Raw genomic sequence first — 26,762 nt, 5'->3', positions numbered from 1 at the left:
TGAAAGGGAGAAGTGACGAAATGTCATTACTCCTCCAAGCGTTTCCTGTGCTGAAACAATGATGACAACAGTGACTGCTGGTGTATACCTACTATACAGTAGTGCATATATAGCTATATAGAGTGTGTGTATATATACACTATATAGTGTATATATAACTATAGATACACAGAGTGTGTATACATAAATATATATATAGTGTGTATATAGTACATATATATACACTATGTAGTCATACATATATTTCAGGGAGACAGTACGTATGTTACATGCTCCAAGCCCAGCAGCACAAACCCGTGAGACATTCCGGGCGCCGCTCAATTCCCTCGCTCACCGCGGGGCCGCCCGCCGGGATGCGCGGGCCCAGCGCGCCTGGGCGCAGCAGCGGGCTGTCACCCCGGCTCATGTCACTCGGGACTGAGCCGTGCGAGACCGGTGCCGAGACCGGGGCCGGGACCGGGGCCGGGGCCGGAGCGGGGCAGGGGACGCAGAGCCAGGCCCCGCCCCTCCCCGCCAGGCCCCGCCCCTCCGGGGCAGGCCACGCCCCTCCCCCGCCCCCAGGGCCGTAGCCCCCGCCCCACGCCGCGCGCGCCTCCCGCAGCCGCCGTGCCGATGCCACGTGGGAGGCGCCGCCGTCGGCGCCGGGCCGGAACCGCGGCCCCCCTGACGCTGGAGACGGTTCTCGCCGGGCGGCGAGAGGAGGGGAGGTCGCGGAGCCCCCGGGACCGCAGCGGGATCGCCGAGACCCGATGGGTGCTCGGCGCCGTTGCGCCCGGCTCGCGGCTCGGCCTCCCGGGCCTAGAGGCGCTGGCGGCGGCGGCAGGGCCTAGAGGCGGCTCCCCGCCCTGGGCGGCGCCCTCGCTGCTCCAGGTGCCGGCGGCGGCCCAGCCGGCCCCGCGGCGGGAGGGCAGCGACCTGCCCGCCGGCGCACCGGCCGCCCTGGCCGTGTTGCGCCTGCAGCCCGGCGCCGAGGGCTCGGCGCGGGCGGCGGCGGGGGCCGCGCCGCGCCTGCGGACCGTCTACGTGAACCCGCGCTGGCTGGAGCGGCAGGCCGCGCTGGGGGCGGCGGCGGCGGCCAGCCCCTGCGCCGAGGCGGCGGCGGCGGCGGCGGCGAGCGGCGCGGCCGGGGCCCCGGCGGCCGCGGCGGCGGGGCAGGGCGAGGCGGCGGAGGCGGCGGCCACCCCCTACGTGGGGCTGCGGCGGCCGCTTGGCTACCAGCTGGCCAAGGCCACCAAGGAGCGGATCTGGCGGGGGGAATTCATTGACCTCTTTTCCTTGCTCCACACAGAGCTGGCCACCGAGCACGGCCGGCGTCCGGGGGACACGCTGGACCAGTGGGTCTCGGCCTTCCTGGTGTACGCCAGCGTGCTGTGCGAGAAGCACCCGGCACGCTGCGGAGCCATGTTCAAGTACCTGGACACCATCCGCAAGCTGCATGCCACCTACGGGGGCACGTCGTGGATGAGCTACGACGAGGACTTTAGGAGGCGGGCGGCCAAGGACCCCACCCTGCCTTGGGGTGATGTCGACCTGGACCTCTGGATGAAGTGGATGGCGCCCCTCAAGTCGCTAATCACCAGGCGCCCGCGTGCTGAGGGCGAGAAGAAGGCCTCGCTGGTCCCACCACAGCCGCCACCGCCAGGAACCCAGAGCCCCACGAAGGAGGAGAAAAGCCAGGTGTGACGGGCTGGCAGCTGCGTGTTTCCCTGTTCCCCGGCCGGGCACAGTGCCCCCTCAGAGGGGAAGGGGAGAAGGGGGTTGTCATTGAGTCGATTGCTGGCTCCCACGTCACAGTGCTGGCCCTTCACTTGCGCTAACCATGGTGTCAGCTGGCAAGACGTGGGGTCACAGGGGTGTGTCCAGCTGGCCACCATGGGAGGTGTGGGCATAGCTGGACAAAAAGCACACTCAGCAAATAATTGTAGCATTTATTACTGTAGTCACCAGAAATTAGGAACCCCACAGATTTCCTCTCCTGGTATATAATGTCATTTTCGTTAAGACTCTGCAAGAAAGCTGCTTTGTTGTGTGGGTTTGTTTTTTTTTTATTTTGTTTTGTTTTGCTTCCTCTGAGTTGGCTTTAAAAAACTAACTTTCTCAGTAACACAGTTAGCTGTATGTAAGACAGAGAGTACAAACTCTCCTGTTACTATGGGAGCATGTGATAGTTGCAGGCTGTGTGGGAAGCCGAAAAAATTGATGTGAATAAAGATATACTTCAAGATGAATGGGCACAGCTTGCAAATTCACTGTGATTTGGAGATTTAAGCTATTTTGGGACTCAGTAGATTTAATCCACAAGTTGTGGCCTGTTCTGTGGGAAAAGATGGTGGGTGTGGTTAGGGGAATTAGGGAAGATTTTTGTGTACATTAAGGTTTTGCTTTCAGTATAGGCATCGATTGTCAGTGAATTGGCATAACCCCTGATGTGCAGGGGCACATATTCCCTTTTCACTGCCTGAGCTTGACAGCAAGTTCCACGGGTACAAAGGGCTGCCTGCCTGTATTCAGGGATGTGCTGCTTCTCTCAAATACTCAGCAATGCTGAATGCTGAGTTTGATGCCAGCTGAATGATGGTAGGGAGATTCTGTCATATTGGTTATATTCATTTATAAGCATTTTTTTTTTTAGAACCATAGGAAGAACTTTTGCGTTCTTGAAGGGTTTTTGCTAGCTCATCAGATGCTGTGCTTCCTGGGGACTGCCAGCGCAGAGGTGTGGCTCAAGTGTTCAACTCTGTTAGTCCGATCTGGAAAGGGAGGACCCTTTTTCAGGGCATTTGGAAGTTTTTGGTGTGTCACACCAGGTCCCGACTTTGGTACCTATCAGAAGTGACTTCTCTGGTCCAACCTGCAACAAATAAAGAGAGCAAACATCACACAGTAATATAGATGAACAGGTCCTAATGCAGGCCTTGTGGGCCTGGTGTTTTCTGTGGTTCATCCTCTAGTTTTATGCAACTTTTTCTGGTATCTCTGTTTAGAATTTCTCCATTCTCAAGAGTGACGGCTCAGTTCTTGTTTTGCTATGGATCTTATCTGAGCACCACATGAGCAATGGGTCATAGATATCACCTCATCCGAGACTGGATTTTCAGCTTGTCACGTTAACCAGATTTGTATAATAACTTCTTCAGCAGCAGCCTGTCTGTCAGTGCAGAGCTTTGCACTGTTGACTCCTGAGGCACTAGAGGTCTTGATCCCATGGAAATTTCCTGCTTGATTTTTAGCATTGGCGTTGATATTTCCCTTTCCTCTCCCTCCCCCCAAAATTGTGTAAAGAAAAATGATACAAGTTCATTTTAATTAAATAAACTTCTGGTATTTTGTAAGTCAATGTTTGTAAAAACAGTAGTGCTTTAGCAACACGGTGAAAAGTGAAAGTGAAAGTTGTGCAATTGTTCAGTGTAGGTTCAACTGCTTTTTTATTATTAGAACAGTTTTTAATTTAATTTTAATCTTAAAACTGTTTAAAAGGGGAAAACGTCCTTAACTGAAACAATGGTTTGAGCAGCTGTTAATATAGATGAGCCCTAGGATTAAGCATGTGTTTATAATTGGCAAAGTAGCAGCAAGAAATTGTGGCTCTCTTGGAGATGACCTCTGGGCTACCCCAGCTCCTTGCAGGGTCACATTATGTTGAGTAAAACTACTTCAGAGAAATAAGATGTGACTTCACATTTGGGCAAAAGAATCAGAGAATTAAAATGGGACGGAATAGGCAGCAGCTTTGGCCAGAACCTAAGCTTTTCCATATTTGTGCTGTCAAGAAGAAGACATCTATTACAAAGACCCTTTCTTTCAGATTGTTTGTTTGAACTGGTTTTGTTTTTATTATTTCAAGGCATAGCATTAGGCAGCCTGGCTGAATTTCATTTCCTCTTTCAGTTACAGGCTCCTTAAATTTCAGCTTGAGATAGTGCCTGTATCTCTGGTTCTGCAGTTCCACAGAAGGTTAACCAGTAAAAACAAAGTCAAGGAAAACAAAGTGTCTTGTTTGAGGCCAGCTGTCCTTTCTAAGGCAATGATGGGCAACTGTAACTTTGCTTTACACAGAAAGAGCAAAGTAAGAAACCCTAGTTCTAGTGCCCGTGCGATGACTGGCACATATGTAGGATAGCTGAGATTGATTCCTGAAATTTATGTTTGCGTTAACTTCAGACACTTCTCAATTTTTTTTCCAGACTCCATGAAAACAGAAGGCCAGTTGGGATGGCAGTCAGACTAGGTGGGTGAGTTTATATATAAAACTGACTAACTTTGGATTTTAAATGCTTGCAGATTTGTTAAATACGGAATTTCTTATTGGTGCCAACAGCCTGACTCCGTTGGTGTTTAAGTGGAGCTCTGGTATTCTAGTGCATTCTTTTACCTCTGCTTCTGTTGCGTTGCAAGCTGTGCTAGAGAAGACGTAGGAAATTCATTTTGCCCAATCAGCAATTGTAACAATGGACTACAAACCTGCAGAGCAAGCCAGTTTGCTGGAAAACAGGAATTCCTGCAGCGCAGCACTTGTCACAGACTATCCAAAGAGGGCAAAGATTCAGGAAGGTGAACAAATTGAACATTGGTTGAATGAGGTCAGGAACAGTCTCCCGGAGGAGAAGCCTGCCCTAAAATACTACTTTGAAAGTATAAATCAATTTAATGCGCAGATTAACCCTTCTCATTTGAGCAAACTTGTGTGCAATCCTGGATCTTTGCAGATCACAGCCGGACACTTCAAAATCTATGTACTATATTTGTTTTAAAAAAAAATAAATCATAATTTGTCTTGTTACAGCTGTTACTTTTACCATTTCATTGAGAATATCTGCAACATAAATGTATATTTGACTTGAAACAGTATCATACACTTGGTATAATAACTCAGGTTGTCAACAGAATTATTCTGTGAGGCTCAAAATCGCCTCTTCATTTTTCTCTGAAAAATGCATTAACCATTGCTGTCATTGCCAGAAAGCAGTTGTAGCCCAAGTGTGCATTACAAAATTCTTGATCGAGTATATTAATTGACTTAAATTATTATTCTGTTTTTATCCTCTTAGAATACTGAAGATCCTGAGCATTAGACTAGACCTTTGTAGTCTGGTGTTCATGAAAATCATATTCACTGGTTCACTGTTTAATTATTCTACATCTCAGTGTTTTGTTTTCTTTTCCTTTTCCCTTGCATACTAGGGAGTATGATCAAGGTAATACTATGGTCCAGTAACGCGCATGATGGTAAGGGTATGCCTTTAGTTGTTTCAGGATAAAACTGCCATTATCTGCTCTCCTTTACCTTTCTTGATAGTTTCAATAATATGCATAACATGAAGTGTTTGTAAATTGACATTAAACTGTTTGTGACTTCACCTAAATAAATTTTATATATAAAAACTGTTATTAATTTTAGCCCTTTTTTTTCTTCCTCGTCCTTATATTGCCACTTCCCCTTTTGTAATAACTTTTTTCCATCACCTGACCTTTTATAAAATTTCTCGTTTTCATTTATTAAAGCACAACCGAATCTTAACTATTGGCAGAAAACAATTCAGCCTTTGAAATTTGCCTTCAATATGTTTCATAAAGGCTTGGTAATGTTGTAACTGTAATTGTTGTAGTGTATTCACCTTTGCCAGTTGTTGAGAAAATGATAGGTATCAGGCCTTGATCTGTCTGAAAATGAACTAGCTGCTGCACTGAAATACCAGGATTTTAATGGCCTCCAAACTGGGACTCTGATCTAGTGAATGCTGAGATATCTGGATTCAATACAGTAGAATATAGAGTGCTTTTACAGGTGGAATTACAAATTATAAAAAAATACCTTTTATTTTTGAGAAGGGGCTTAAGCTCAACGATCAGATCACCTGTGCCATTTTTCCCTTGTCCTGTTTTTGTAAGAAATCATAACTTGGTTACTCACTGGTCCATGCTGTGTTTCTTCACCATTGTTGCTACCCATGAACCACTGCAGGCATCTCCTGAGGAAGTGCCACAGTTGAAGTGCACAAGTATGGGTCTTAACCTACTGACTCAGAGCAGACAAGCAGCCACAGTTTTGTTTTTCTTGTCCTATTTGGGAGCAGCATACCCAGCTGGAGTCTGAAACACTTCCTAATGTTCTTTGCTGAGTCCTTCTGCCAATAATTTGTTGGGTTTGTTTGTTAGTCTCTCCAGCCTTCATGCAGTCTGGTGCCCTTCCTGGTATTCTGTCACCTCCCAGTTTCCTGGTTGCTACTGGTGCTGGACCACCCTGTCTTCTGTGTCTGCTGTAGGCAATTGCCAGGGCTCTGCCTTGCTGTCCATTGTCTGTGGCTGCTTTAAAATTGCTGCCTGCTTTCATAAAGAAACGTGCCTTTCAAATTATTAGCAGTGATGTTTTCATGACATGTGGGACACCTCCCCCTCCCTTTTTTTCTTTCTTCATAAGCTTTGCCTTCAGCCCTGTCTTTGAGCCACCCAGTAATTTCACTGTGGCACTTTTGCATTCTTGCTTTGGGGTTTATTGTTGCACATGTGCTTTCCCCCCTCATTGCTGTCCTTTAAGCTTCTGCATGAAATTTCCTTGTCCATTAGTTTATCAGTAAAAATGCTGGACTTCAATGGGTTTCAAATTCCAGCAGTTTCCATGTGTCATTGACACCAGGTCAATGCTACCTTTACGGCTCCTGATGTCGTCATGTCACTGTTGAGCCAGCGTGCTGGCTGTGTTGAAAGGGTGGTGCAGAATTGCATATCCTCTGCTCACTGTCGATTTATGAGTAGATTTCTTCTGGTAATTATAAGCTAAACTCGCTGCCATTTACATGGCATGGCAGGCAGCACGGAGATGCTGACGATACCTGCTGTCTGAAATCGGATATTGAGGATAACCCTTTAACTAAGTGATGTGTGAAGATGGAACACACGGTCGGGGAGAGGCTTGGTGTGGAAAGGAACCATGATGCTGTTATTTGTTCCATAACTGCTGATCTGCAGTGGAAATTTGTGATACACAGGAATATTTTTTAATACTATTTCTGCAAGTCCTATTACTTAGTATGGAGGGGGTGTTCTCTTTTCAGTGTTGCTGTGTTTTCACACTTTTTTTCAAATTAAAAAGTCTTGAGCGTTTGTACAAAGGTGCAGCAAAGCTTTTCACTAAGACTGTTGGAATTTCCAGTTGGGAACACTTGGAAAATTTGTGGGGATTGATTTGTTTGGGAGGACCAGCATCTTACAGAAAAATAGTTTTTTCAGTCAGTTGACTAGGATTAAGTAGCATGTACTTTGGGGGTAATTTCAGATGAGTTTGTAGCTGGGGATTTCTAGCAAGACAGGGGTTTTGGCTTTTTTTTTCTACAGGTGTGCTTTTCAATGTACTGTATTGATATGCAGTTCAGTGTACATTAGTCCAGCCCAATACAGCACGTAAATTTTTATCTGTATAATCTTTGGGGTCTAGCACTCTGTTTTTTTTATTTGCCTTTTTTTAATTCCCCTGGGAATTCTCTTCAAAACCAGTTGGCATCTTTGCAGTTTGGCAGTTTACTGGGACATTGGCTAAATGGCAGCCAGCATTTAAAAAGCAGGATACATGTTTTCAATATCTTACGTATTTGTGAACTTGAAATATTTCAAGGAGTGCTTTTGCCTTTTCTTGATGTTGTTGCTCTTTCTTTACTTTAAAGAACACTTTGTTCTTCCCAATGTCTCGGTGCAGTGTTGCTGTGTTAGTATTTGAAGGGCAGCAGGGGAATGTTTACATTAAAAAAAAAAAAGTGTTTTCTTTGAATTTTTTAATTGCAAACATTTGTGACCATAAAGTCATTTCCACAAAACTCAGTCACTGTTTATCTTAATGTTTCTGGTTCTGTGCAAACTCTAAAACTAAGATCACATTCAGGTTTTAGTTTGGTTTTTTTTTTGTTTTTTTTTGTGGTTTTATTATTATTATTATTTTCTGAACCATGTGATATGAGCATTGTATCTGTACCTACATCAGTGAGTGCAGAAAATGCCACTTGCCAGTTAAAATGGCAGTCCCAACAGTCTGAAGTCTAAAGCGTCATGTGCATTGCTGATGTTCACAGTGTCCATAAATGCCCTATATTATCCCAAATTATGAGGGTATATGAAGTTAGGAGGCTATATGACATCTCGGCCCATGACTGCGTGTGGCTGGTTGTGCAGAGGCCGTCCTGAGCAGGGGAAGGGCTGGGTGTGCTGGGCTTCGTTGGTGGGGTTGCTGAGCTGAAAAGCTGCAAGGCAAGGTGACAGCAGAGGACCTGGACCACGTGTTCCCCTATAGATGTCTCTGGCATCAACAGAGACAAGACAGCTCCTTGAAATGTATAGCACAGGCCAAGAGGTTGTACCTCTGCCTAAACTTTCCACCCTCCACTTGGCTGTTCTGGCATTTATCTTCCACTGGATCTCCCTTGTCTCCTCTGTTGTGTTTTTCACTCCATAACAGTCGAATGTCATTTATGCTGGTGTTTGGAAGGAAGAAAAACCACCAGTGCATGCAAATGGCTCCATACCATATACATGTCTCACAGGAATGAGCCATGCAGTGCTAAGCGAAAGCTTTTAGAGCTGGGGAATGAAGTTTATACAAGTACTTAACAGAGGTGTTGGGATTACAAATGTTAGCGACTCTGTATTCTTGAGAATAAAATAAATAACACTTTGAGGTGAAGAAACCTCTAGGGGTGCCTTTGCTCAGGGCCTTGCAGGTGTGTATCTTGCTGTGCTTCCTGTGACTGTGCAGCTAGTGATGGACCTGAAGCAGTGGGCTTCTCAAAGTGCTGTGGGTTGGGAGGAGAAGCATTTTGTTTTCCTTCTTTTCTCATTTTTCCTTGTCTTTCTGCCCTTACCAACAGTCCCCAAGCCAGATATGTGACTTCATGATCAAGTACTGGTGGATAACAGGGGAAATCTCACTGTCGTTACATTGGACTGTTGGGAGAAATGAGTGAGTTTACATCTGCAAGATCATGGAGGTTTTCCAGAAGCAGCACAATAAATTTGGTGGTATTGAAGGGCAAAAAAAAGTTACTTCAGGGGACCCAATTTGTCCTTTGCTTTCCCGTTTAGGAAAAGAAGATTCACATACCCAGCTTAATGTGTTATCGGCCAGTGGAAAAGCTATGGGCAGAGTATCTCGGTGAGATTTGGTACCAGAAAGTCAACGTGCACATCGTTACTGCTTCAGGGGCTTTGTAGACCAACACATGAGCAGAAAAAGGAGCCCTGGCCAGCAGGGGAAGCTGGCCAGGCTGCTGGTGATGCTGACCCACTAAGCAGGAGGACACTTCTTGGAATTGGTTACGGAACTGTACAGCTCAAAGAGGGAGCTTAAAAGATCAGCCTTTTTCTTGTGCCTTAGCATTCTTTGGGAAAAAAAAAAAAAAAAGTACACAAAAAGTACTTTCATTGTATAACTGAAATGTGCAACAAATTGTAAAAACACATAAGCTACAGTTGCAAATGCTTTCTGAGAGGAGTGTGGGTGGTATCTGGTATGCACCATTTCCTAAAACATGCATTTTCTATTTTAAGCATTTTGATTGCATGCAAATAAAAGAGGAATAAAATTGAATCTTTCAATACACATAAGGTAGAGAACAATACAGTGTACTATTGTGACAAGATTACTTAAAGCGTTCGGTGTTTTTGTTAGCAAGCACTTAAAAACGTAGGGTTTTTTTTCACTGTTCAAAACACTGAAAACACAAACTTCCATCATGTTACAACAGTGTGGAGAGCAGCACAAGCTGCTTGTGGCCCTGTACTGCACAGAAGTCTAAGTCATCTTGATTGTTCTCCATCAGAAGGGAGAGGAATGGACAAGTGTTTCTTTTACCTGCCTCTTGTATGAGGAGGCTGTTAATGTGGAGTGCTTCCCAAAGTGTAGAAGCTGAGAAGAAGACCTTGGGTTACCTGTTTTCCCACTACTTCACAACAACGGAACAGCTGGCCTCTGAGATATGTGGTACCTTTCTGCTTCTCTTGATCTCTCCAGCCCACAGTCTCTGAATGAGTAGTTTCTGCAGAGCATGGAATCAAAGAAACTCTTGGGTTTTGTCTTTTCCTGGTCTTTCTGCAGCTTTGGTCTTGACACCTTGTTCTGTGAAGTTGCTGCAAGTGGGAATCACCAAGCAACAGAAAGGTGAGGAGGGCTGGTAGAGGTGTGTCCTCATAAATGTAAGCAAAGTTCAATAAATGCTACTAAACTTAGTCTGGGAAATGTTGCTTATTGCTTAATTTGTATCTCACAGCAGTGGAGGACCAGAAAATATAAACCTGCTTATTGCTATAGGTTGTGTTGTATAGCTTTGTCTGTTAGTTTTCGCTGCTCAGAACTACTGGCAATTAAATTAACTTCTGTATTGATGCTTTAATGCCTGTGAAGTTCCACCAGATTTCCAGTGGTGTTATTGATTAATTGCTTTATGAACAACAAGCAAAGGGCCTGTTCTTTCTGGGAGAAATGCCATTGTGAAAAGGAGAACAATGTCAGACCTCAAAGTGAAGGCTAGAGTTATTTAGGAAACTGTAGGGAGTGCAACGTACCTAATCCTCCCCTCTCTGTTGCTGCAACCTTTGAAAACAGGCAGGACCAGAGTCAAGGGGGCAGCAGTACCCTGGTGGGTGGGCAAAGACAACTGAGCCATTTGAGACAGCTAAGGGTGGCAGAGTTGTCTTAATATTCAGTTAATGACCTTCAGCTACGTTGTCCATTTTAAGGATTCGGGGGAAGTAGGAAACACATCTGCATGCACACTATGCATTAGTAGCTACACAGTTCTCCAGAAAAGGGATGAAGTTTGGGGCTGGCTGAGAGAGTTGGGGTTGATTCAGCCTGGAGAAAACTCCAGGGAGACCTACCTCATTGTGGCCTTTCAGTACTTAAAAGGGGCCTATAGGAAAGATGGGGACAGACTTTTTAGCAGGGCCTGTTATGACAGGACAAGGGATGATGGTTTTAAATTAGACAAGGGGAGATTCAGGCCAGACATGAGGAAGAAATTTTTCACAATGAGGGTGGTGAAGCACTGGCCCAGGTTGCCCAGAGAGGTGGTAGATGCCCCATCCCTGGAGACATTCCAGGCCAGGCTGGACGGGGCTCTGAGCAACCTGATCTAGTTGAAGATGTCCCTGCTCATTGCAGGGGGTTGGACTAGATGACCTTTGAAGGTCCCTTCCAACCCAAACTATTCCATGATTCTATGATAGATTCTCTGCTTTTCTTCCTTCCTACTCTGCCATGCCAGCTGCCAAGGCTTTGGCAGGTGGAAAGGGCCAGTTCACCACCCCAGTGGCACCTGGACTGGGAGAAGCAGGAATTTAGTTGTTGTCTAGAAAAGCTGAGTTTTACAAATTTGTGTGTAAGCATCGAAAATTGTGGCTACAAAGCTATGGGAGGCTGGAGAAATCACAGTCAACAGTAAACTATGGGAAATACTCTTTCTTTGGAATCCTTTTTCAAGGAGTAGGAAATAGCAAAGTCTGTCAGGTGTTGCTGCATGTCGTGTTGAAAATCAATACTGAGAGGTCAGAAATTATAAAGATGCATTATGTGGGTCAAATTGTTGAGTGTGACATATGAATATTCCTTCATTGTGGTATTTCCTGTTGCAGTTTCTACTCCGGTCTTTGTCCTGGAATTCCTTTTTTTCTTCTTTTTTTTTTGGACTAGGAGTTCCCAGGGGGCAGTCAGTGATGGTGTTCTGAGTAGAAACTGTTAAGAGCCTTCTGAGATATACCTGAAAAGTGTACATGTTTACTACTTTGCTTTTATATATGCTGGATTTTACCTACTGTTGTTTTGTGTAGTCCAACAGTTACCACCCCCATCATCATTTCCTTTTGTGTACACACACACAGGCACGTCGCAAGAAGAGCCAGAGGCCACGAATGCATTGCAAAGAGCAAGTTTTATCTTAGTTACCTCTCTACTGGGGGATCTCTGAAGCCACACCTGAGCTCCCAGGCACAGGTGACACCAGCGGGGACACAGGCGCTGGTAAATTCAGCCCTGCTGGAAGATCACCGGGCCTGCTGAGCTCGCCTGTATTTCAAGGCTTCAGGCAGGCGCAGCCTCCCGCTCTTTTTCACAACAAAGCAGGAATCTCAGACGTAGTGATAAAGTGCCTGGAGTTTCTCAGAGGCCTATGTTATCTAGCACAGAGCTTCTACTCATCAAGCACACAAGGTCAGTAAGACAATTAGTGTGATGTATGTACCTTTTCTACAGACTGGTGCAAGTCACTTGAGCGTATTTACATTTAACTAACCTCCTCGCCAAATCTTCCGCTATATCCCCATACACCTTTGAAGATGGAGTACTCAGCCTGCATAATTTTAAAATATTTAAGCATTCCTTCTGATTTCTTCTGGGTGCAGGTGCTTTCAACATCTCTCTGCTAGGTAGCAGGTATAAGAAGCTCAGCTTTTGTGTCCTCAAGTTTAGTTTGTTCCTGTTGGGTCCCTTGTCCTCTGAGACATCACGCTGTTCTTTACAGTACAAGATTCTACTTTTTATGTTTCTAAAACAAAGCTTAGGCACCTGACCTTAATTTTAGCATTATGCCAACAAAATATCTCTATACCCCTTTTGTTTAAAGTGAAGCTGCTCCTACTGCAACTGCATAAAAATTACTCAAATTTTTCTCAGTAGGTCAAACCATCATGTTCAGCAGCACACTTGTGTACATTTATTATTAGATTTTATTTATAAAAGTATTTCCAATCAAGTGCTTTCACCGAAGAAGTTATTTTAACAAGTTGCAGTGTCAGAAACGTCATTCTGTTTTGTTTTGTTTTTTTTTCAGAAAGTCAGCAATTTCCATTAAAGAGGTTTTCAGTACCTTTTCTATCTCTAATTATTTTAAGATATTTTTGCTCCTTCTTATTCCATGAAATGAAAATGGATTAATCTAGGAATTTGCCTAGAAATCTCTCCTAATTTACTGCAAAGCCTCGGAAGTACATTATAATTATCCTGCTGGGCAACTTGTTAATGCATAAGGGTGTGTGTGCTAACAAAAACAATTAGTCCTGTCTTCTACATCAATGGAGGTGGCCTGCAATGCAAACAGGATTTTTCAAAGCATTATTAAATCAGAAATTTTAAGTCATTTGTCTATTTTTTTTTTTATTTTTTTTTTTTTACTTAGATGATAATCAAACTGATGTGAACCAATTTCTGGAGCTATATTTGTAGCACTATCTTTAGTTTTTATTTAGTATCTATTTTGGTGGTCCGGCTCGGAGCCAGAGTTTTGGAGTTTTTTTTGTTAACTTGAAGATTTTCTGGCACAATGTAAAAATGGCTCTGCTTTATTATTCCTAACATTGTGCAAAACCTCCCTCCAGAGCAGACTTTTCTAAATTAACCAATGCTCGTGTAGTTATTTTCTACGGCTTAAAAAAAACACAGCTGAAAGGAGCAATTAAAAAGCTTGATTGCCGCTTTGAACTTGGAACTTAATCTGTATTTATCAGGAAGAAACTCTCATTTCAAGTTTGTTTGATGCAGCCATTTCCCCTGTCAATGTTAGTTGTATTTTTGGGTGTGTGCAGACTGTAGGATCTGGCACTTAGGGATTTAGAAATTATGGGCTCTCATACAAGTGATTCCAGATGGTTGGATTTTTCCTTCAGACACTGTTCTGGCCCTTTTCAAGACAGAGCTTGTACCAGCACGGTCGCAGCACTCCACCTCTTGAGAGACATTTGGTGTAGATAGACTATCCTGTGCCTCTGTAATGCTGCACTGAATTTCTCTCATCCAGACTTTTACACAAAATAGTACTAAGCCTTCCCAATACTGACACAAAGAGAAACACCTGACATATCCCCAGGGCTGCAGACAAGAAGCCAAGGAGAGAAAGCCAAAAGGACCCTGGCCCGGCAGAGTCCCTGCAGCTTTCCTGTGACTGTGGGGGGAAGGGAGATGCTCAGGGAAGAGGTAGCTGAGCTGGTCCTGGCATTGGGTACCTTAGAGCTGTGGCAGCATCCCGGTGATGTCGGGCTGCCGAGTCCGAGTCCCTGCGCGGTCCTAGGCTGCTCCATATAAACAGTGCCTCCAGAGAGACAGAAACACGAAGGAGTGGAACTGCTGCTCATCTGTCACTTTTGGACAAGGCAATTGTCCACCTCTGTGGGGTGAGCTACAGAGCCAGGACTTCACTCACAAAGCTGTCTAAGCGTACGAGAGCACTGGCTCCAAGTCACACCAGTACAGATTGTGGCAATGATTAGACCTGCATGTGATGCTGACAGTTGCTGTTCAGGATGCCAAAGTATTTGGCCAGGCTACCTTATTCCTCTTCTCCCAAAATACAAAGCTAAGTTGATATAAATACATAAACCTCACATATGTAAACATAATGTTAATTTAATTTTCAAGACTTAAATGAATGACAATGGTCTAAGCATAAACAAACAAACAAATAAACGGTGCCGTGTGTCTGTTTTATTCAAAGCCACATTTGCAATTCAGAATTGTCTCTTGTAGCCATCAGGCTTTTCCCAGCTCTCAAGCAGAGAGGGAATCTCTTGTCCAGAAGACATCTGCCACGGGTGCTGTGCTGCTAGTAGCTGTGGATATGTTGTGTCCACTGACTGCAACAGCAGCCCCTGTCTGAAATTTGGGGCAGAAGCAGCTGTTACCTCACCAGTGCACCACAGACCTTGTCACATAAATTCAAGGGACCTCTTGTTGGACCAACGTGAGCAAGTGGAATGAGGACAGATGACAAGCAGCTGGTAAGACACGATGTCTTTTGATTGCTCTCTTGGTGCACATCATTCTTGTATCCCAGGAAAATTTCCCACCATCAGAAAAATATCTGTGTTTTAAAACAGGATGCATTTTCACATGCACAGGATGGGTAACCAACTAAGCTTCTATATAAACTTTTCTTTCCTGGGCAATAGAAGTTCTCATTATCCTCTTGAGGCACTGACAGTCTTTTCGTTTATTGCTTTTAGATCTCCCAGCAGACTACAGAGCAAATAACAAATGAGTACTTCGATTTTTACCAAGTTTTAGTAGATGGTATGTTTTCATAACACAGAAATTATTACACAGATTGTCCTTCTGGCTGGAGAAATGAGTTCTAACACATTGTGGAGCTTTAAGGGGAAGAATTCATTCTGAGGACAACCATGTGTCCTGGGAAAAAAGATGGGAAGAGATGATAAACAAAATAAATAAACATTTGGGATGGAAATGGTGAGTTAGTAGCTGCCTAAAGGGGAAAGCAGAATTCAAGTGTATTTCTTCGCATGCATGTGCGGTAGTTTGTTCTCTTAAATCAAGAGAAAGAGCACAGAGAGTCCACCCACTTTTTTCCATTAGCTGCCTGCATGCTCACATCCAGATAATGTTTGCGTTTTCAGTGTAAACAGGAATACTGTAATGAGTCCTGGCCAACCAATGGACAATATGTTGAAATGGTTAATTTGATATAATGTTAATTTAATATATTGTTAATTCTATTTTTATTTTTTTTTTACATTTAGATTTCAAGTTGAAAACTTACAAACGTGGAGGCTCTGCTGTTTGCTTTTAAACATATACACCCATCCTGCAGCTCACCAAGAACTGATAAGTCTAAGGATTTCATTGGCAAAGGAGGATGTATGGCTAATGTGAGTCAGCAAAGCTGGCTCTGTGCAGGGCAAAGCTGGCTCTGGGGCTTGCCTGGGCTCCTGCCAGCGTCAGAGACAAGCCCGCTGAAAGCCCGAGGTCAGGGTTTGTGCACCACTGAAATGTGCCTATTGCTGGCATCAGGGTCCCTGCTGCAAAGCAGCGCGGTTCAGAGCCATCCCTCAGGACCAGCTTGGCAGCAGCCCCTGGGTGAGGACCTGCTTTGTCATTCTCTTTGGGACACGATGAAGGAACCCTGAGCCCAGCAATGCGAATAAGGCACGTTGCCGAGTCGTGTCAGTGAGTTATGGTGCAGCGCTGGAAATGTGGTGCTGAGCAGTGACTCTGTGTGAGCTCCTGCTCTGCCCTGTGCAGAGAGATGTGTTTTATTGTGCCCTGGGAGAGGGGAGAACTTTTGCAGCTTGCAAAGTACCTGCAACTGCTCTGGCTGAGCATTAGGATGATTTTTCAGCTCCTTAAGCAAAGCAAAAGATTAAAAGAAGAAAAAGCACTCTGTTTGAACTAACTTTCTGTTCTTCAGAAAAAAAAATCCAAACAAACAAACAAAAACCTATTTTTTTTTCCAGATTAACCAAAACATTTTTAGAGAAGATTGGAGGCAGTTACTAGACCTAGCCCTATTTCTTACTGATAAGGAACAGACATCATCTGAGAAGGCGCCTTGCAAGGACAGTATTTGCTACTTGTCAACACAGGCCTACAATGCAGGATTATTTATTGAATCTGAAGTATACCTCTTCTAAAGTTTCTTCTGAGCTTTCTATTATTTACACACAGTCCCTACGCTCTTTATTTCTTTCTTCCTCTGTTGCTAATCCATGCTTTAATTTTTAAAAATTCTTTTTACTGTGAGTTTGATTAAAAGCACCCCTGTGAACTTTATTCTCCTTGCCTGACAGCTGGGGCCTTCACCATGCACCCATTTTCCCAGTCTGCCTCCTCAGGTTGTGTGCCAGAGCTTCTCTACACCCCATCTCCCCACAGTGGCATCCTCCCTTCTCTCCCTTTCGCCCGAGGTTCTGCATGTCCTCCCACCTGCTCTTACCTCACCACACCTTTGAGTGCCATGAATGTGCTTCTTGTTCTCAGTTGGTCCTCATGCTCATCACCACCGTGGTGTCTCCGCAGGTCCCCATCACAACCACCCATCCTGGCATCCCTGCCACCCACCATCACACTGCTCCAGAGCTCCTCTCCCAACTTAGCCCTCAAGTTAACAGACTTTCCCGCTTGTGCTGCTGTTTTGTTTTCTTTCTCGCACACTGACACTCCTTACTCAGCAGTTTGGGACCCGATTAAAACCAGGGCATGGTTTTTGCAAATAATAAATAAATTCATCTTTAAAGCACTCCATGGCTCTAATCAGGAAAGAAAAGGTGGAAATACTCTTGGTCTCATATAACTCTCAAAGGTAAGGTGGTACACTGTGGGAGTAAGGGCAAATGAAGCAAATGATACTCAGTTTTGCAGCCAATTTTTTTTCGCTGTTTGGTAGTGCCATCACTCAATCATCTCCTTTTGCAGCATGTCTCATAGGCCTGTAACACTACCTAAACTGGCTTAATTTTTTGCTTTCTACTTCTCAGCACTCAGATCTCTATCTCTCTGGCTCCTGTGCTCAAGAAATGCAACTAGAAACTCTCTTTTGAACACATTGCTTTTGCTCAGTCATTGTAACTTCTGCTGGACAAGCTGTAATTCCCCTTCCCCTGCAAGCAGGCCTTTTTGTTTCACATGCCTGAAAGTCAATTAGCTGTAGCCTCTCTCCCCACGCAAAAGGCGCTATGTACTGTTGTTCTCAAGTCTGCTCCCAAATACTACTAACAAAACCACCGCTTAAGACTGGCTTGAGCAAACACTGAACTCCAAGTAGTTGTGCACTGTTGTAGCACAGCCTGTGAAGAGAGAAAAAACATCTTCAGGTCAACTTGACTGACATAATCAGTCCTTCTGCAATCAGCATACGATGGCTTTTGCTTAGTTGCTACTGTATGCTCTAGCCCAGTACGTTCAGTACATCCTGCAGCCTCATAAAAGGTGCAGATATAGGACAGAAAAAAAATCCAACCAAAACAAGTCATCCCCGCTGCAATCTCACAATCTACTTGTTATAGATTGCATAACTAAAGTAAATTTGCTAATCAAATCAGGAATATGTTGGTAGTTGATGATTCACTGAGTTGTGTAAATGTTAAGCCGCCACAGTTTGTCACATTCTGGTTTTGCGGGTTTTAGCGGGAAGGATGTTGCATGCTCTGCTTTGCAAGTTTTGGCGGGAAAGCCTTTGCACACCCTGCTTTGCAAGTTTTGGCGGGAAAGATGTAGTGTGCTCATGGGGAGGGGGATGTGCCTCACTGTGCGGGGAAGACTGACGGACAGCATAGCAACCCAGCTAACCAATCAGAAAGAAGATCGGGGGGCGTATACTTACAGACGGTATATAAACACTTTTTTTTCTGTAACCAATTTGCGTGCCTTTGGGTGGACCAGTGACTCCCCGGGTGGACCAGTGACTCCCCGGCCGCCCAGCGCTGTTTTGCTTATTTATCTTTAATAAAAGTTACTCTAAATTTCTTTGAGTCATATTTGACTGTAACATACTGATGCAGAGCGCTGGGGCTGCATCGAGTCCCAGAGAAGCAGACTGCAGGAACCCATATGAAATGCTGCAGACAGCTGCTGACACTTTTTTTTCCTGAACATTAACTACTCCCAGAGCAACCTACAGCGCTTTTTTTTGTGACTTCAGCATGTCTCATGCTGTGAGTCTGTAGCCAGAAGCAAGTGTGTAAGCAGGTGAATGATTACCTGGAAAGATGAGGTAATGCGGTTTCACCTCTGATGTGAAACCTCCTGGCCCCCCTGACCATCTTGATAAGGCTGCCCCACTCTGCCTGGCAGATCACAGCTTTTAAAAGACAAAGCAGAGAAACATATCTTAGGAATCAAACTACAGGTCTGAAAAGGTCCAAGAGACAGCTTTGTGAGAAGCTTTTATTTTTTTCCTCAGTCACCCTTTATCATGGGTTTGACTTTGGGAAAGGGATCATAGTCAAGAGAACTGGGAGTGCATTCAGATTTGCGGCTAGGAAAAAGAAACCAGCAGCAGACTGTGCTAATAGAGCGTTGCAATTAAGCCAGGTGAAAACTAAAACCAGATTGAAACACTCCCATATTTTGAAGCCTTTGAAATCCCAAACTGTAATTTTTGTATCTTACACAGATACTACTGTTAGATGCTTTCGTTATCTGCCTTAGGCTGAGGTAATCTTGGAGCCAGGGGTGATTTTATGACAGGTATCTCATCACATCACACATTCCTCCCTGTTCCACCCAGGGCTGATACATAAACAAAACAATAACTACACTGAAGATTTCTTTAAAAAAATACCATAGATACATCAATATTAAAAAATAGTTCAAAAGCGGTGCTGTTAAATATAAACCACTTTATCTTGAAAGCTAAGGTACTGTTGCTTTTTTTTTTTTTTTGTAGGAAAGTAATTTTTACAACATTTCACTGAATGAGATTAAGTCAAAACCATTCTTTTAAGAAATGAAGCACTCGTATAAAACCAATTAAGTTATCCAGTCTGTTTCAGCCTGGGTGGGTAGCAAAGCAAATAAGAGACTGACTTGATCCAATATTGGGGAATGGCTTAAGGAGAAAGGGCATGGTGGGGATACCGACCCTTTGTATTAAGAGAAATGTTTTAGTCAGGATGGGTAGGCCCGGGTAGGCCTCAGTTAGCATGAGGGTGACTAGGCAAGTGGAAAAGTACTGACCGAAAGTAACAGTGAGATAAAGTGCTGACTGTAGGTTACTGAAGGTCACAGAACAGCTTGTTGCAAGCAACTTTGTGGAAGTGTATTCGGGAGGATAAGGAACTAGCATACCAGAGAAATCGCAAGTAGGGCTGAGCTAATTTGCTATGCACTCCAATCATATAATGACTAGTAGGCATAATTAATGATAACAGTATATAAGCGAGCTGTGTCCGATCAATAAACGAAGTATGCTTATCACTCATATTGAGTCGACTGCATTTCTTCCTCCGCACGCGGGTCCTGAACTCTGAAGCGTTTCCCAACATCTGGCGCCCGAACAGGGACCCGTGCTGCGGATTAGGTTGTGGAACGGCGCCGGTTTGGCAGCGGCCGGCGGGCAAGAGCAACCGAACACTGTGCTGCGGTGTGTTGACTCCGATGCCTGAACCGATTGAAGTTTGAAGTTCGCCGTATACGGGCACACTGGAAGGCTGCAAAGAGGTCTTTGAGCTCAAGAAGAGGTATTTATTTATATTATGAGTACAGAGGTTATGGATTTCGAGGTGGCCCTAGATATTTTACAAAGCTTTTTAGAAAAGCGAGGGGTTAATTATAGTTGCGTTAAACAGCTAGCTGGTCTAGTAGCAACGGGGAAAAACTAAGGGGTGTTTTCAGGATCCTGATTTATTGTTTGATGAAGGAGAGTGGAGGAAATTAGGGGACGTGTTGTGGGATATGGTCATAGACGAGGATAAAACAGCTAAGAAACTGAGGAAACCGTGGAGGGAAGTAATTAATAGTATTAAGCGTCATAAAGTGAAAAAGAATTTAGCCGCGGTAGCTTCACAGAAACTCGGCAAAATGGAGCCTTCCGCTCCGCCGATGGAAACGGGCATATCTGCGTTATCAGCGAAGAACCTTAAAAGACTATTAACTTGGTGCAGAGGCAATAGGTATCCTGCTGACCTGTCAGGAGTTTTTCAAATAGAGACTTGGAAAAAGATGGGAACTGTGTTGTGGAAGGCAATTAGTCACCGCGAAAGATATATTCTCGGCCTTGTAACCATCTGGAAACTGATAAATACTACAATGAAGCAATTAAAACCTGAAAAGACTGTTACGAGCATTAGTGACTCAAAACTTGAACTTTGGGACAGTGTAGAGCAGAAATTATGGGATAAAGTCAGCAATGGACATACAGAAGCTAAATCATTAGTAACTACATGGAAGCTTGAACGGTCTGCTGCTGCCGGAATTTTTGCAGCGTTGCAGCCTGATAAGTATCCTGAAAGTTGCGGTGAAATTCACCCGGTTTGTGTCTGCGATACCCTCCCTATGCAATCCCCTGCTGTGCTTTCGGCACCCCCGATGGTTCAGCAGCTTGCTGCGGGGGGAGGAACAATGCCAAACGGTTAGCCTCCTGTACCATCATCTAACCCTGGTGAGAACAGCAAGTTCAGAGGATTGGTGTCAGACAACTTACTCAAAGAACCTGTGAAAGCTGAGAATGCTAAAGTCGTAAACAAGTGTACTATCAGTCCTTTTACCAATTTTACCAATCTGCTTTTCCTGCATTTTAACCCTCTAACTTCCACGAGAGAACAGAAGAAGTCACTGAAAATAGAACTGGACAACAGAACTGTGTGACAGATTAGATCAGTTAACAGCAAGTGAATCTGACAGTCGGCAATGTGGTCATGATAATCGTGACGGGAAAGGGGGTGCTTCTGGGGACTCGGGGTATAAAACTTAGAAGTTAAGGAAGCACTGGTTTTGGAATTGGCAGTAGAGAATGCTAAAGTTTGCTATCAACATGTTATTTGTGAGTTTTACAGTGCATATTATGTGCTGCTGTTTATTGCCTCTCTGAAAGTCAAGCAGCTTGTCAGGAATGTGAGTTAATTGTTTTACTGGTTGTTGTTAGAACTGTTTCTTTGTGGTATAAGTGCACCGTAAAACTTTGTCTCCACTTTTCCCACTCACGCTGCAAGCAGCCCTGTGCTTTTCCGTGGGGTCAGAAATTACTGTTTTCAGTCGTGTTCATAAAAAATCGGTATTGGGAGGTGTTTCAAAACATAGGGAAGCACTTGGAAATATGAGGAAAGAAGATCTTGTAAAATATTGTAATTAATGGTGGCTGCTGTATAAGTTAAATGATTGGGAAAAGTGTCTGGGGAATAGAATCTTGAAGTATAACACCTTATTGCAATTAATGTTGTTTTTAGGGTGAGAAGAGTAAGACAAAATAAATCCCTACAAGAGATCATTAAATCATTTCAGACAGCTGAGAGAGAGTTAACTGATAACACGCAGGTCACAGTAAACTTGCTGAAGTCTGCACAATGTTTTCCTTATTAGCCTGTTTTCTTTGTGGGTATCTGTTTAAGCATGTTGCAATTTTGGTAGGTCTTTGTTATATGGTACAGTAAGTTCACAGACTGTTAAATCATGAGAATCGGTTGACTCAAAAGGTGCGTTTTGTGATAGTATAAAAGATCATGAGTAATTTAGCTCCCTACTGCATGAACATGATGTTAAGATTTTATGTGTAGTAGCTGTTATTTTTTTTTTTTTCTAGTGTGCTAGCTTTATTCCAATATCCAGACTTGCGCAACTCTGTGACAAGCTGTCTCTCATCTCGGTGCACTAAATTTGGCCTTTTTGTATGCACATCAAGTGAAGAATCATGGTTTTAGAATAACAGTTGTAGCGCACCAAATGAGACACTAATAAAAGGCCTTGCCCAGTCCAGCTTGCTGCGGGGGGGGGCGGATGCCAAATGGGGCTCCAGCGCGCACTGACCCATTTTGTCAGGGAGACCCAGAGGTATCTCCACCTGGCTGAGCAGTAAGCGGTTCAAGGTGCAATGCAAAAAATTGAGATATTGTCTTAAATTGGTGTAAGTGTGATTCATCTGCTTATTTGAACTTGGTGTATGGTTTTCGTATCTGAGCTCAGTATTTTAGTTTGTATATTCATATTTGGTACCAAAAGAATCTTGTTTGGGGAGATAATTACAATGGGAACCGGTTCCACTGCTAAAATTCCACCTTGCTCCCCCTTAGGATGCATCCTTACACATTAAAGTAATCGCTTATATTGCTAGAAAAGCATTTAAATTGTTAAAATACTATGATAGATGTGAACTTGGGGTATTGTATGAAGTTATGAAGTTGTATTTAAAGGTTGCTGGAATGTGAACTGATTTGGATCTAGGACAATAGAATAATGGATTTATGTTTATTATACTGGTTTATACTGGTTTTTTTGACATCTCTAAATTGTAAAAGGTAAATGGAGCTAAGGAATGTGACTATTGCTGAGCTACTTGAAATTGCATATAAAGTGTATTATGGCTGAAATGAAATGGGAAAACAAAGAGCAAAATATCCCAGGCCTGTGTGCAGCTCATTGTAACTGAGAAGTTTCCCAGAGCCTCCTACTTCGTACCAGCCAGTATGCCAGCTGCGTGACCTTGGTTATATCTACACTGCACAGAAAGAAAAAACAACTGGAAAAACGTGGCTGCCCGCTTTTAAAGCAGTGAAAGGGGGGGTTCTCTCTCCCCCCACTGCAGCGATGTAATACTGAATGGAGCCGTCCGAGGGTGAAGTTTAAAGGCATCCTGAGCAGACCCGTAGTTTTAATTAAACTGGACAATTAAACCAAAAATTTGTTGATGGACTTATCCTATGGTAATTAATTGTACGAGACTTCTTAGTAAATTCACCATGCTAGTTTTTGAGGACATGGGAGACAACGAAAGAAAGGCCGTTTTTTGAGACAAACGGAATGCCAAATATGGAACAAAGTTTTAATACGTGAATTCTTGTATTTGCCTAAAAGTCCTATACCTCTCTTGGGTCAGGATTTGTTAAGTAAATTGTAAGCTCAAATAACGTTTTCTGAGAATTCTGTTTAGTTGCATATCCTACAGGAAGGTGCTTGGATGTTGCAGATCTGCTTGTGCAAGTGAGAAATCTTCAAGGAACTTAGCAGCCAATGTTTTTGATAAAGCAGATACTACCCTGAGAAATCTGAAACAGGACTTCAATCCGGTAAGGGAAAATAATATCCAATAAATATGACAGCCAAAATGGAGTTAGAAACTTTGAGGGATGAATTTATGACAGCTTTACAGGATGACTGCATTTGATTGGACTTACAGATTTGTCTATGAAACAACCTGTGGCTATTGTGGGACAGTATGATGAGAATGCTAACAGACTAATATACCAATTGTCACTCTGATCAAGAAAATGCAGGGAATGAATTTAAGGCCATGATCCTTTTGTCATATATGTACCATTTGCGAAATTTAAGGAACCTTTGAATTTGATTTGCGATTTTGAGTACGTAGTCAAGATCCAACACACGTATCTGATTCTGAACTGTGTTTTTGTTTTGTTTTGTTTTGTTTTGTTTTTTAAACAAAAAGGGGAATTGTCAGGGGGGTTGTGTGTGGTGAGTCACTTGTATCTAAGTGGTGCAGCCTGGGGTTGCCCTGTGATGAAACACTTTGTACCTATGACCCAAAACCATGCTAAATCAGAAAGAACCCGCATTAGTTATGGTCAAATCACTAGTTAACGTTCAATGGAAAAGTCCATACCAATTGATAACCTGGGAGAGAGGTTATGCTTATGTTTTTACAGATCAGGAGCTGCAATGGTTGCCAGCACGAAACGTGAAACCTGTGTTATCTTCCTGACAATGATTGTTGCAGCTGCTGTGTTTTGGATGCATGCACAGACAAAGACTAACATGTGGATTACTTTAGCCAACATGACTGACCACCTATATGCCTAACTACGATGTCTCTGGAAAAAACGTTCTACACATGCTTGGTTGGTGTCTTCCTTGATGACTACAGCAGCATCACACGACTGTTTCAAATAGTGGTTGATGCAGAGGCATTGCAACGAACTGTAATAATACTAACACGGCACTTTGGATTAATTGCCACCTGGAAGCAGACATCGAACCACAGGAACTGGAATTGCTGGCATCTATGCCCATGGATGCTTGTATTCAGCCGGTTTGTGAAAAGTGTCAGAACAGTATACAAGAACATGAATGGACAAACTACAAAATGTTAATGCTACCCTTGGTGACTACAGAAATGAAACTCGACGGTGTAATGCTTCACAGAAGAATGCAAGGGATATCATTGACAGCGACCCTAAAACCTCCTGTATGGTGTATTCTTGATCTGTGAAGATAGAGCCTGACCAGGAATTCCTTCTAACGCTGTTGGAGGACTGTGTATTTTGGGACTATTAACTCTCTTAACGTCCAATGTATCTATGATAATAGATCACAAAAGAGCAAGACGAGAAAAATACTTTTATGGATTTACAGAATAAGTCGAGATCCATCCACGAGGAGATTAAACAACTTATGGATCATACACAAAAGATCCAGAAAGATGTGGGCTTCTTTGGGCTAGAGGGGCTGTCAAACTGGTCTGGGTTAGGAGGATGGTTAAAAGGGCTTTTGCAAAGTATGCTTATGTTACTTATTATAATAATTGTAGTAGCAATGTGCATAAGTTGTACCTTTTCATGTCTTCGAAAGCTTTTTGAACGCACCATGAATCAAGCAATGCTCGCGCAAAAAGAAAAAGGGGGAATTATTGGGGAATGGCTTAAGGAGAAAGGGCATGGTGGGGATACCGACCCTTTGTATTAAGAGAAATGTTTTAGTCAGGATGGGTAGGCCCGGGTAGGCCTCAGTTAGCATGAGGGTGACTAGGCAAGTGGAAAAGTACTGACCGAAAGTAACAGTGAGATAAAGTGCTGACTGTAGGTTACTGAAGGTCACAGAACAGCTTGTTGCAAGCAACTTTGTGGAAGTGTATTCGGGAGGATAAGGAACTAGCATACCAGAGAAATCGCAAGTAGGGCTGAGCTAATTTGCTATGCACTCCAATCATATAATGACTAGTAGGCATAATTAATGATAACAGTATATAAGCGAGCTGTGTCCGATCAATAAACGAAGTATGCTTATCACTCATATTGAGTCGACTGCATTTCTTCCTCCGCACGCGGGTCCTGAACTCTGAAGCGTTTCCCAACAATCCAAAGCCTCCTGAACTTATGAGGGAGTTTTGCTGACATTTGGATTAGGTTCTCCTGTAAAAAGTGACATAAGTCATGGTAATGGATACAGAAGCTGTACTACTGGATCACCTGACAGCACAAATCTGATGATTCAGATGTGAACACCTCTGCTTTATGCTGAAACAGAGTCCAAAATATGTTACGCATGCTGGTTTTGTGCCAGCTGCAGAAGGACAAACAAAACCTCAGCCAAAAGAAGGTGTTCCAATACTTTATGTAATACCTTACATATAGCTTGTATTATGTAATAACAATTCAGACAGACTATGCAAGTCTCTAGGAGAAGACGTGCCTCCTACCTACATTTTTTGAACCTGTATGAAACTAGCAGAGTAAGTTTGTCCAGCACTTTGCAATTTGTGTCTGTTAGATATGGCACGAGACACCCTAAATCATCTTGTCAAACCACAGCCTAAGCACATAATGAAACAAGCTATTCCATACAAAGTCTCAATCCTACAAGCACAGTCATGCAGCTGAAGTCTCCTCTGAAAACACACACCTGGTCAGCGGAAACCCTCATGTGCTCAGGGTTGAGTAATTAGCTGAGAAGTTGCACAAAAGGGGCATTAATCCATTATTTCCACATTTTACTTTGGCCATAAACCTGGCAATGTATAGCTAATACACTAGAAATAATTCGAGGTGGGAAAGATCTTTCCACCCTCAGCTGGAAATATTAAACAAGATGAAGTTTTCTGCATAGTGGGATCCAAACACTGGTGCTGTAACATGTTTGTGCAAACCCTGCAGCAGGGTTTCTCAACAGGTTAATGTACCAAGAGGTCCAGAGGTTCTCAGCAGTACCAGAGATGCACCAGAAAATATGAAAAGGGCACATCTTAGGAGAGTGTTTTCCTGACATTAAAATATGAAGTGCTGTTCATTCCCTTCCTTGGCTTTTTAATAGAAGGAGTCCAATACCGGGAACAATATCTACATATGCCTCCACAAACATCAAGGGCACCTTTGCAAATTGTTTGCACCAGAAATTGTCTCTTTGGAAAATGCTGTCCTATTTATAACAACATCATTTGTGAAGACACAATTGGAGTTCCTGGGAATATTATGGCGTGCTCAAATGACACCTGAAGCAACACAGAACTGTGTTGGGCTGAGGCTGAATATTTTGGAAACTCTGTTTTTGGCTATTTTCAGCCCTATTAATTGAGAGGACTAATCATTGTGTCACAGAAAGCTTTATTGTCCTCCCAAAC

At 43.5% G+C, this 26,762-nt stretch overlaps 1 protein-coding gene across 7 annotated transcripts; it reads left to right on the top strand.

Moving 5' to 3' along the window:
- The first annotated feature begins 572 nt into the window (after window positions 1–572).
- On the top strand, window positions 573–25,438 carry LOC102094622 (uncharacterized). 7 transcript variants are annotated; one of them, XR_010474551.1, is made up of 5 exons: window positions 577–1,677; window positions 4,185–4,228; window positions 4,319–8,944; window positions 9,067–23,478; window positions 24,076–25,438. XR_010474551.1 is itself a non-coding variant. In XM_065073345.1 (3 exons), the coding sequence occupies exons 1-2, from the start codon at window positions 613–615 to the stop codon at window positions 4,191–4,193; spliced, it is 1,074 nt and encodes a 357-aa protein (XP_064929417.1). In that variant the 5' UTR covers window positions 576–612; the 3' UTR covers window positions 4,194–4,228; window positions 9,067–25,438. The 7 variants fall into 7 exon arrangements, 2 of the variants coding, with proteins under 2 accessions (XP_064929417.1, XP_064929425.1); XR_010474526.1 differs by having other exon boundaries at window positions 9,067–23,813; window positions 23,859–25,438; XR_010474534.1 differs by having other exon boundaries at window positions 576–1,677; window positions 4,185–4,232; window positions 9,067–25,438.
- The last annotated feature ends 1,324 nt before the right edge of the window (window positions 25,439–26,762 follow it).

The sequence above is a fragment of the Columba livia genome, chromosome 1, assembly GCF_036013475.1.
Source record: "Columba livia isolate bColLiv1 breed racing homer chromosome 1, bColLiv1.pat.W.v2, whole genome shotgun sequence".
Taxonomy (NCBI): Eukaryota; Metazoa; Chordata; class Aves; order Columbiformes; family Columbidae; genus Columba; species Columba livia.
Note: the sequence above shows the minus strand (reverse complement) of the source record. Positions and strands in the feature narration are given on the sequence as shown.

Bases quoted from the DNA above. Each gene is read 5' to 3' on its own strand.
- LOC102094622 (XM_065073345.1), top strand. From the start codon at position 613: ATGCCACGTGGGAGGCGCCGCCGTCGGCGCCGGGCCGGAACCGCGGCC.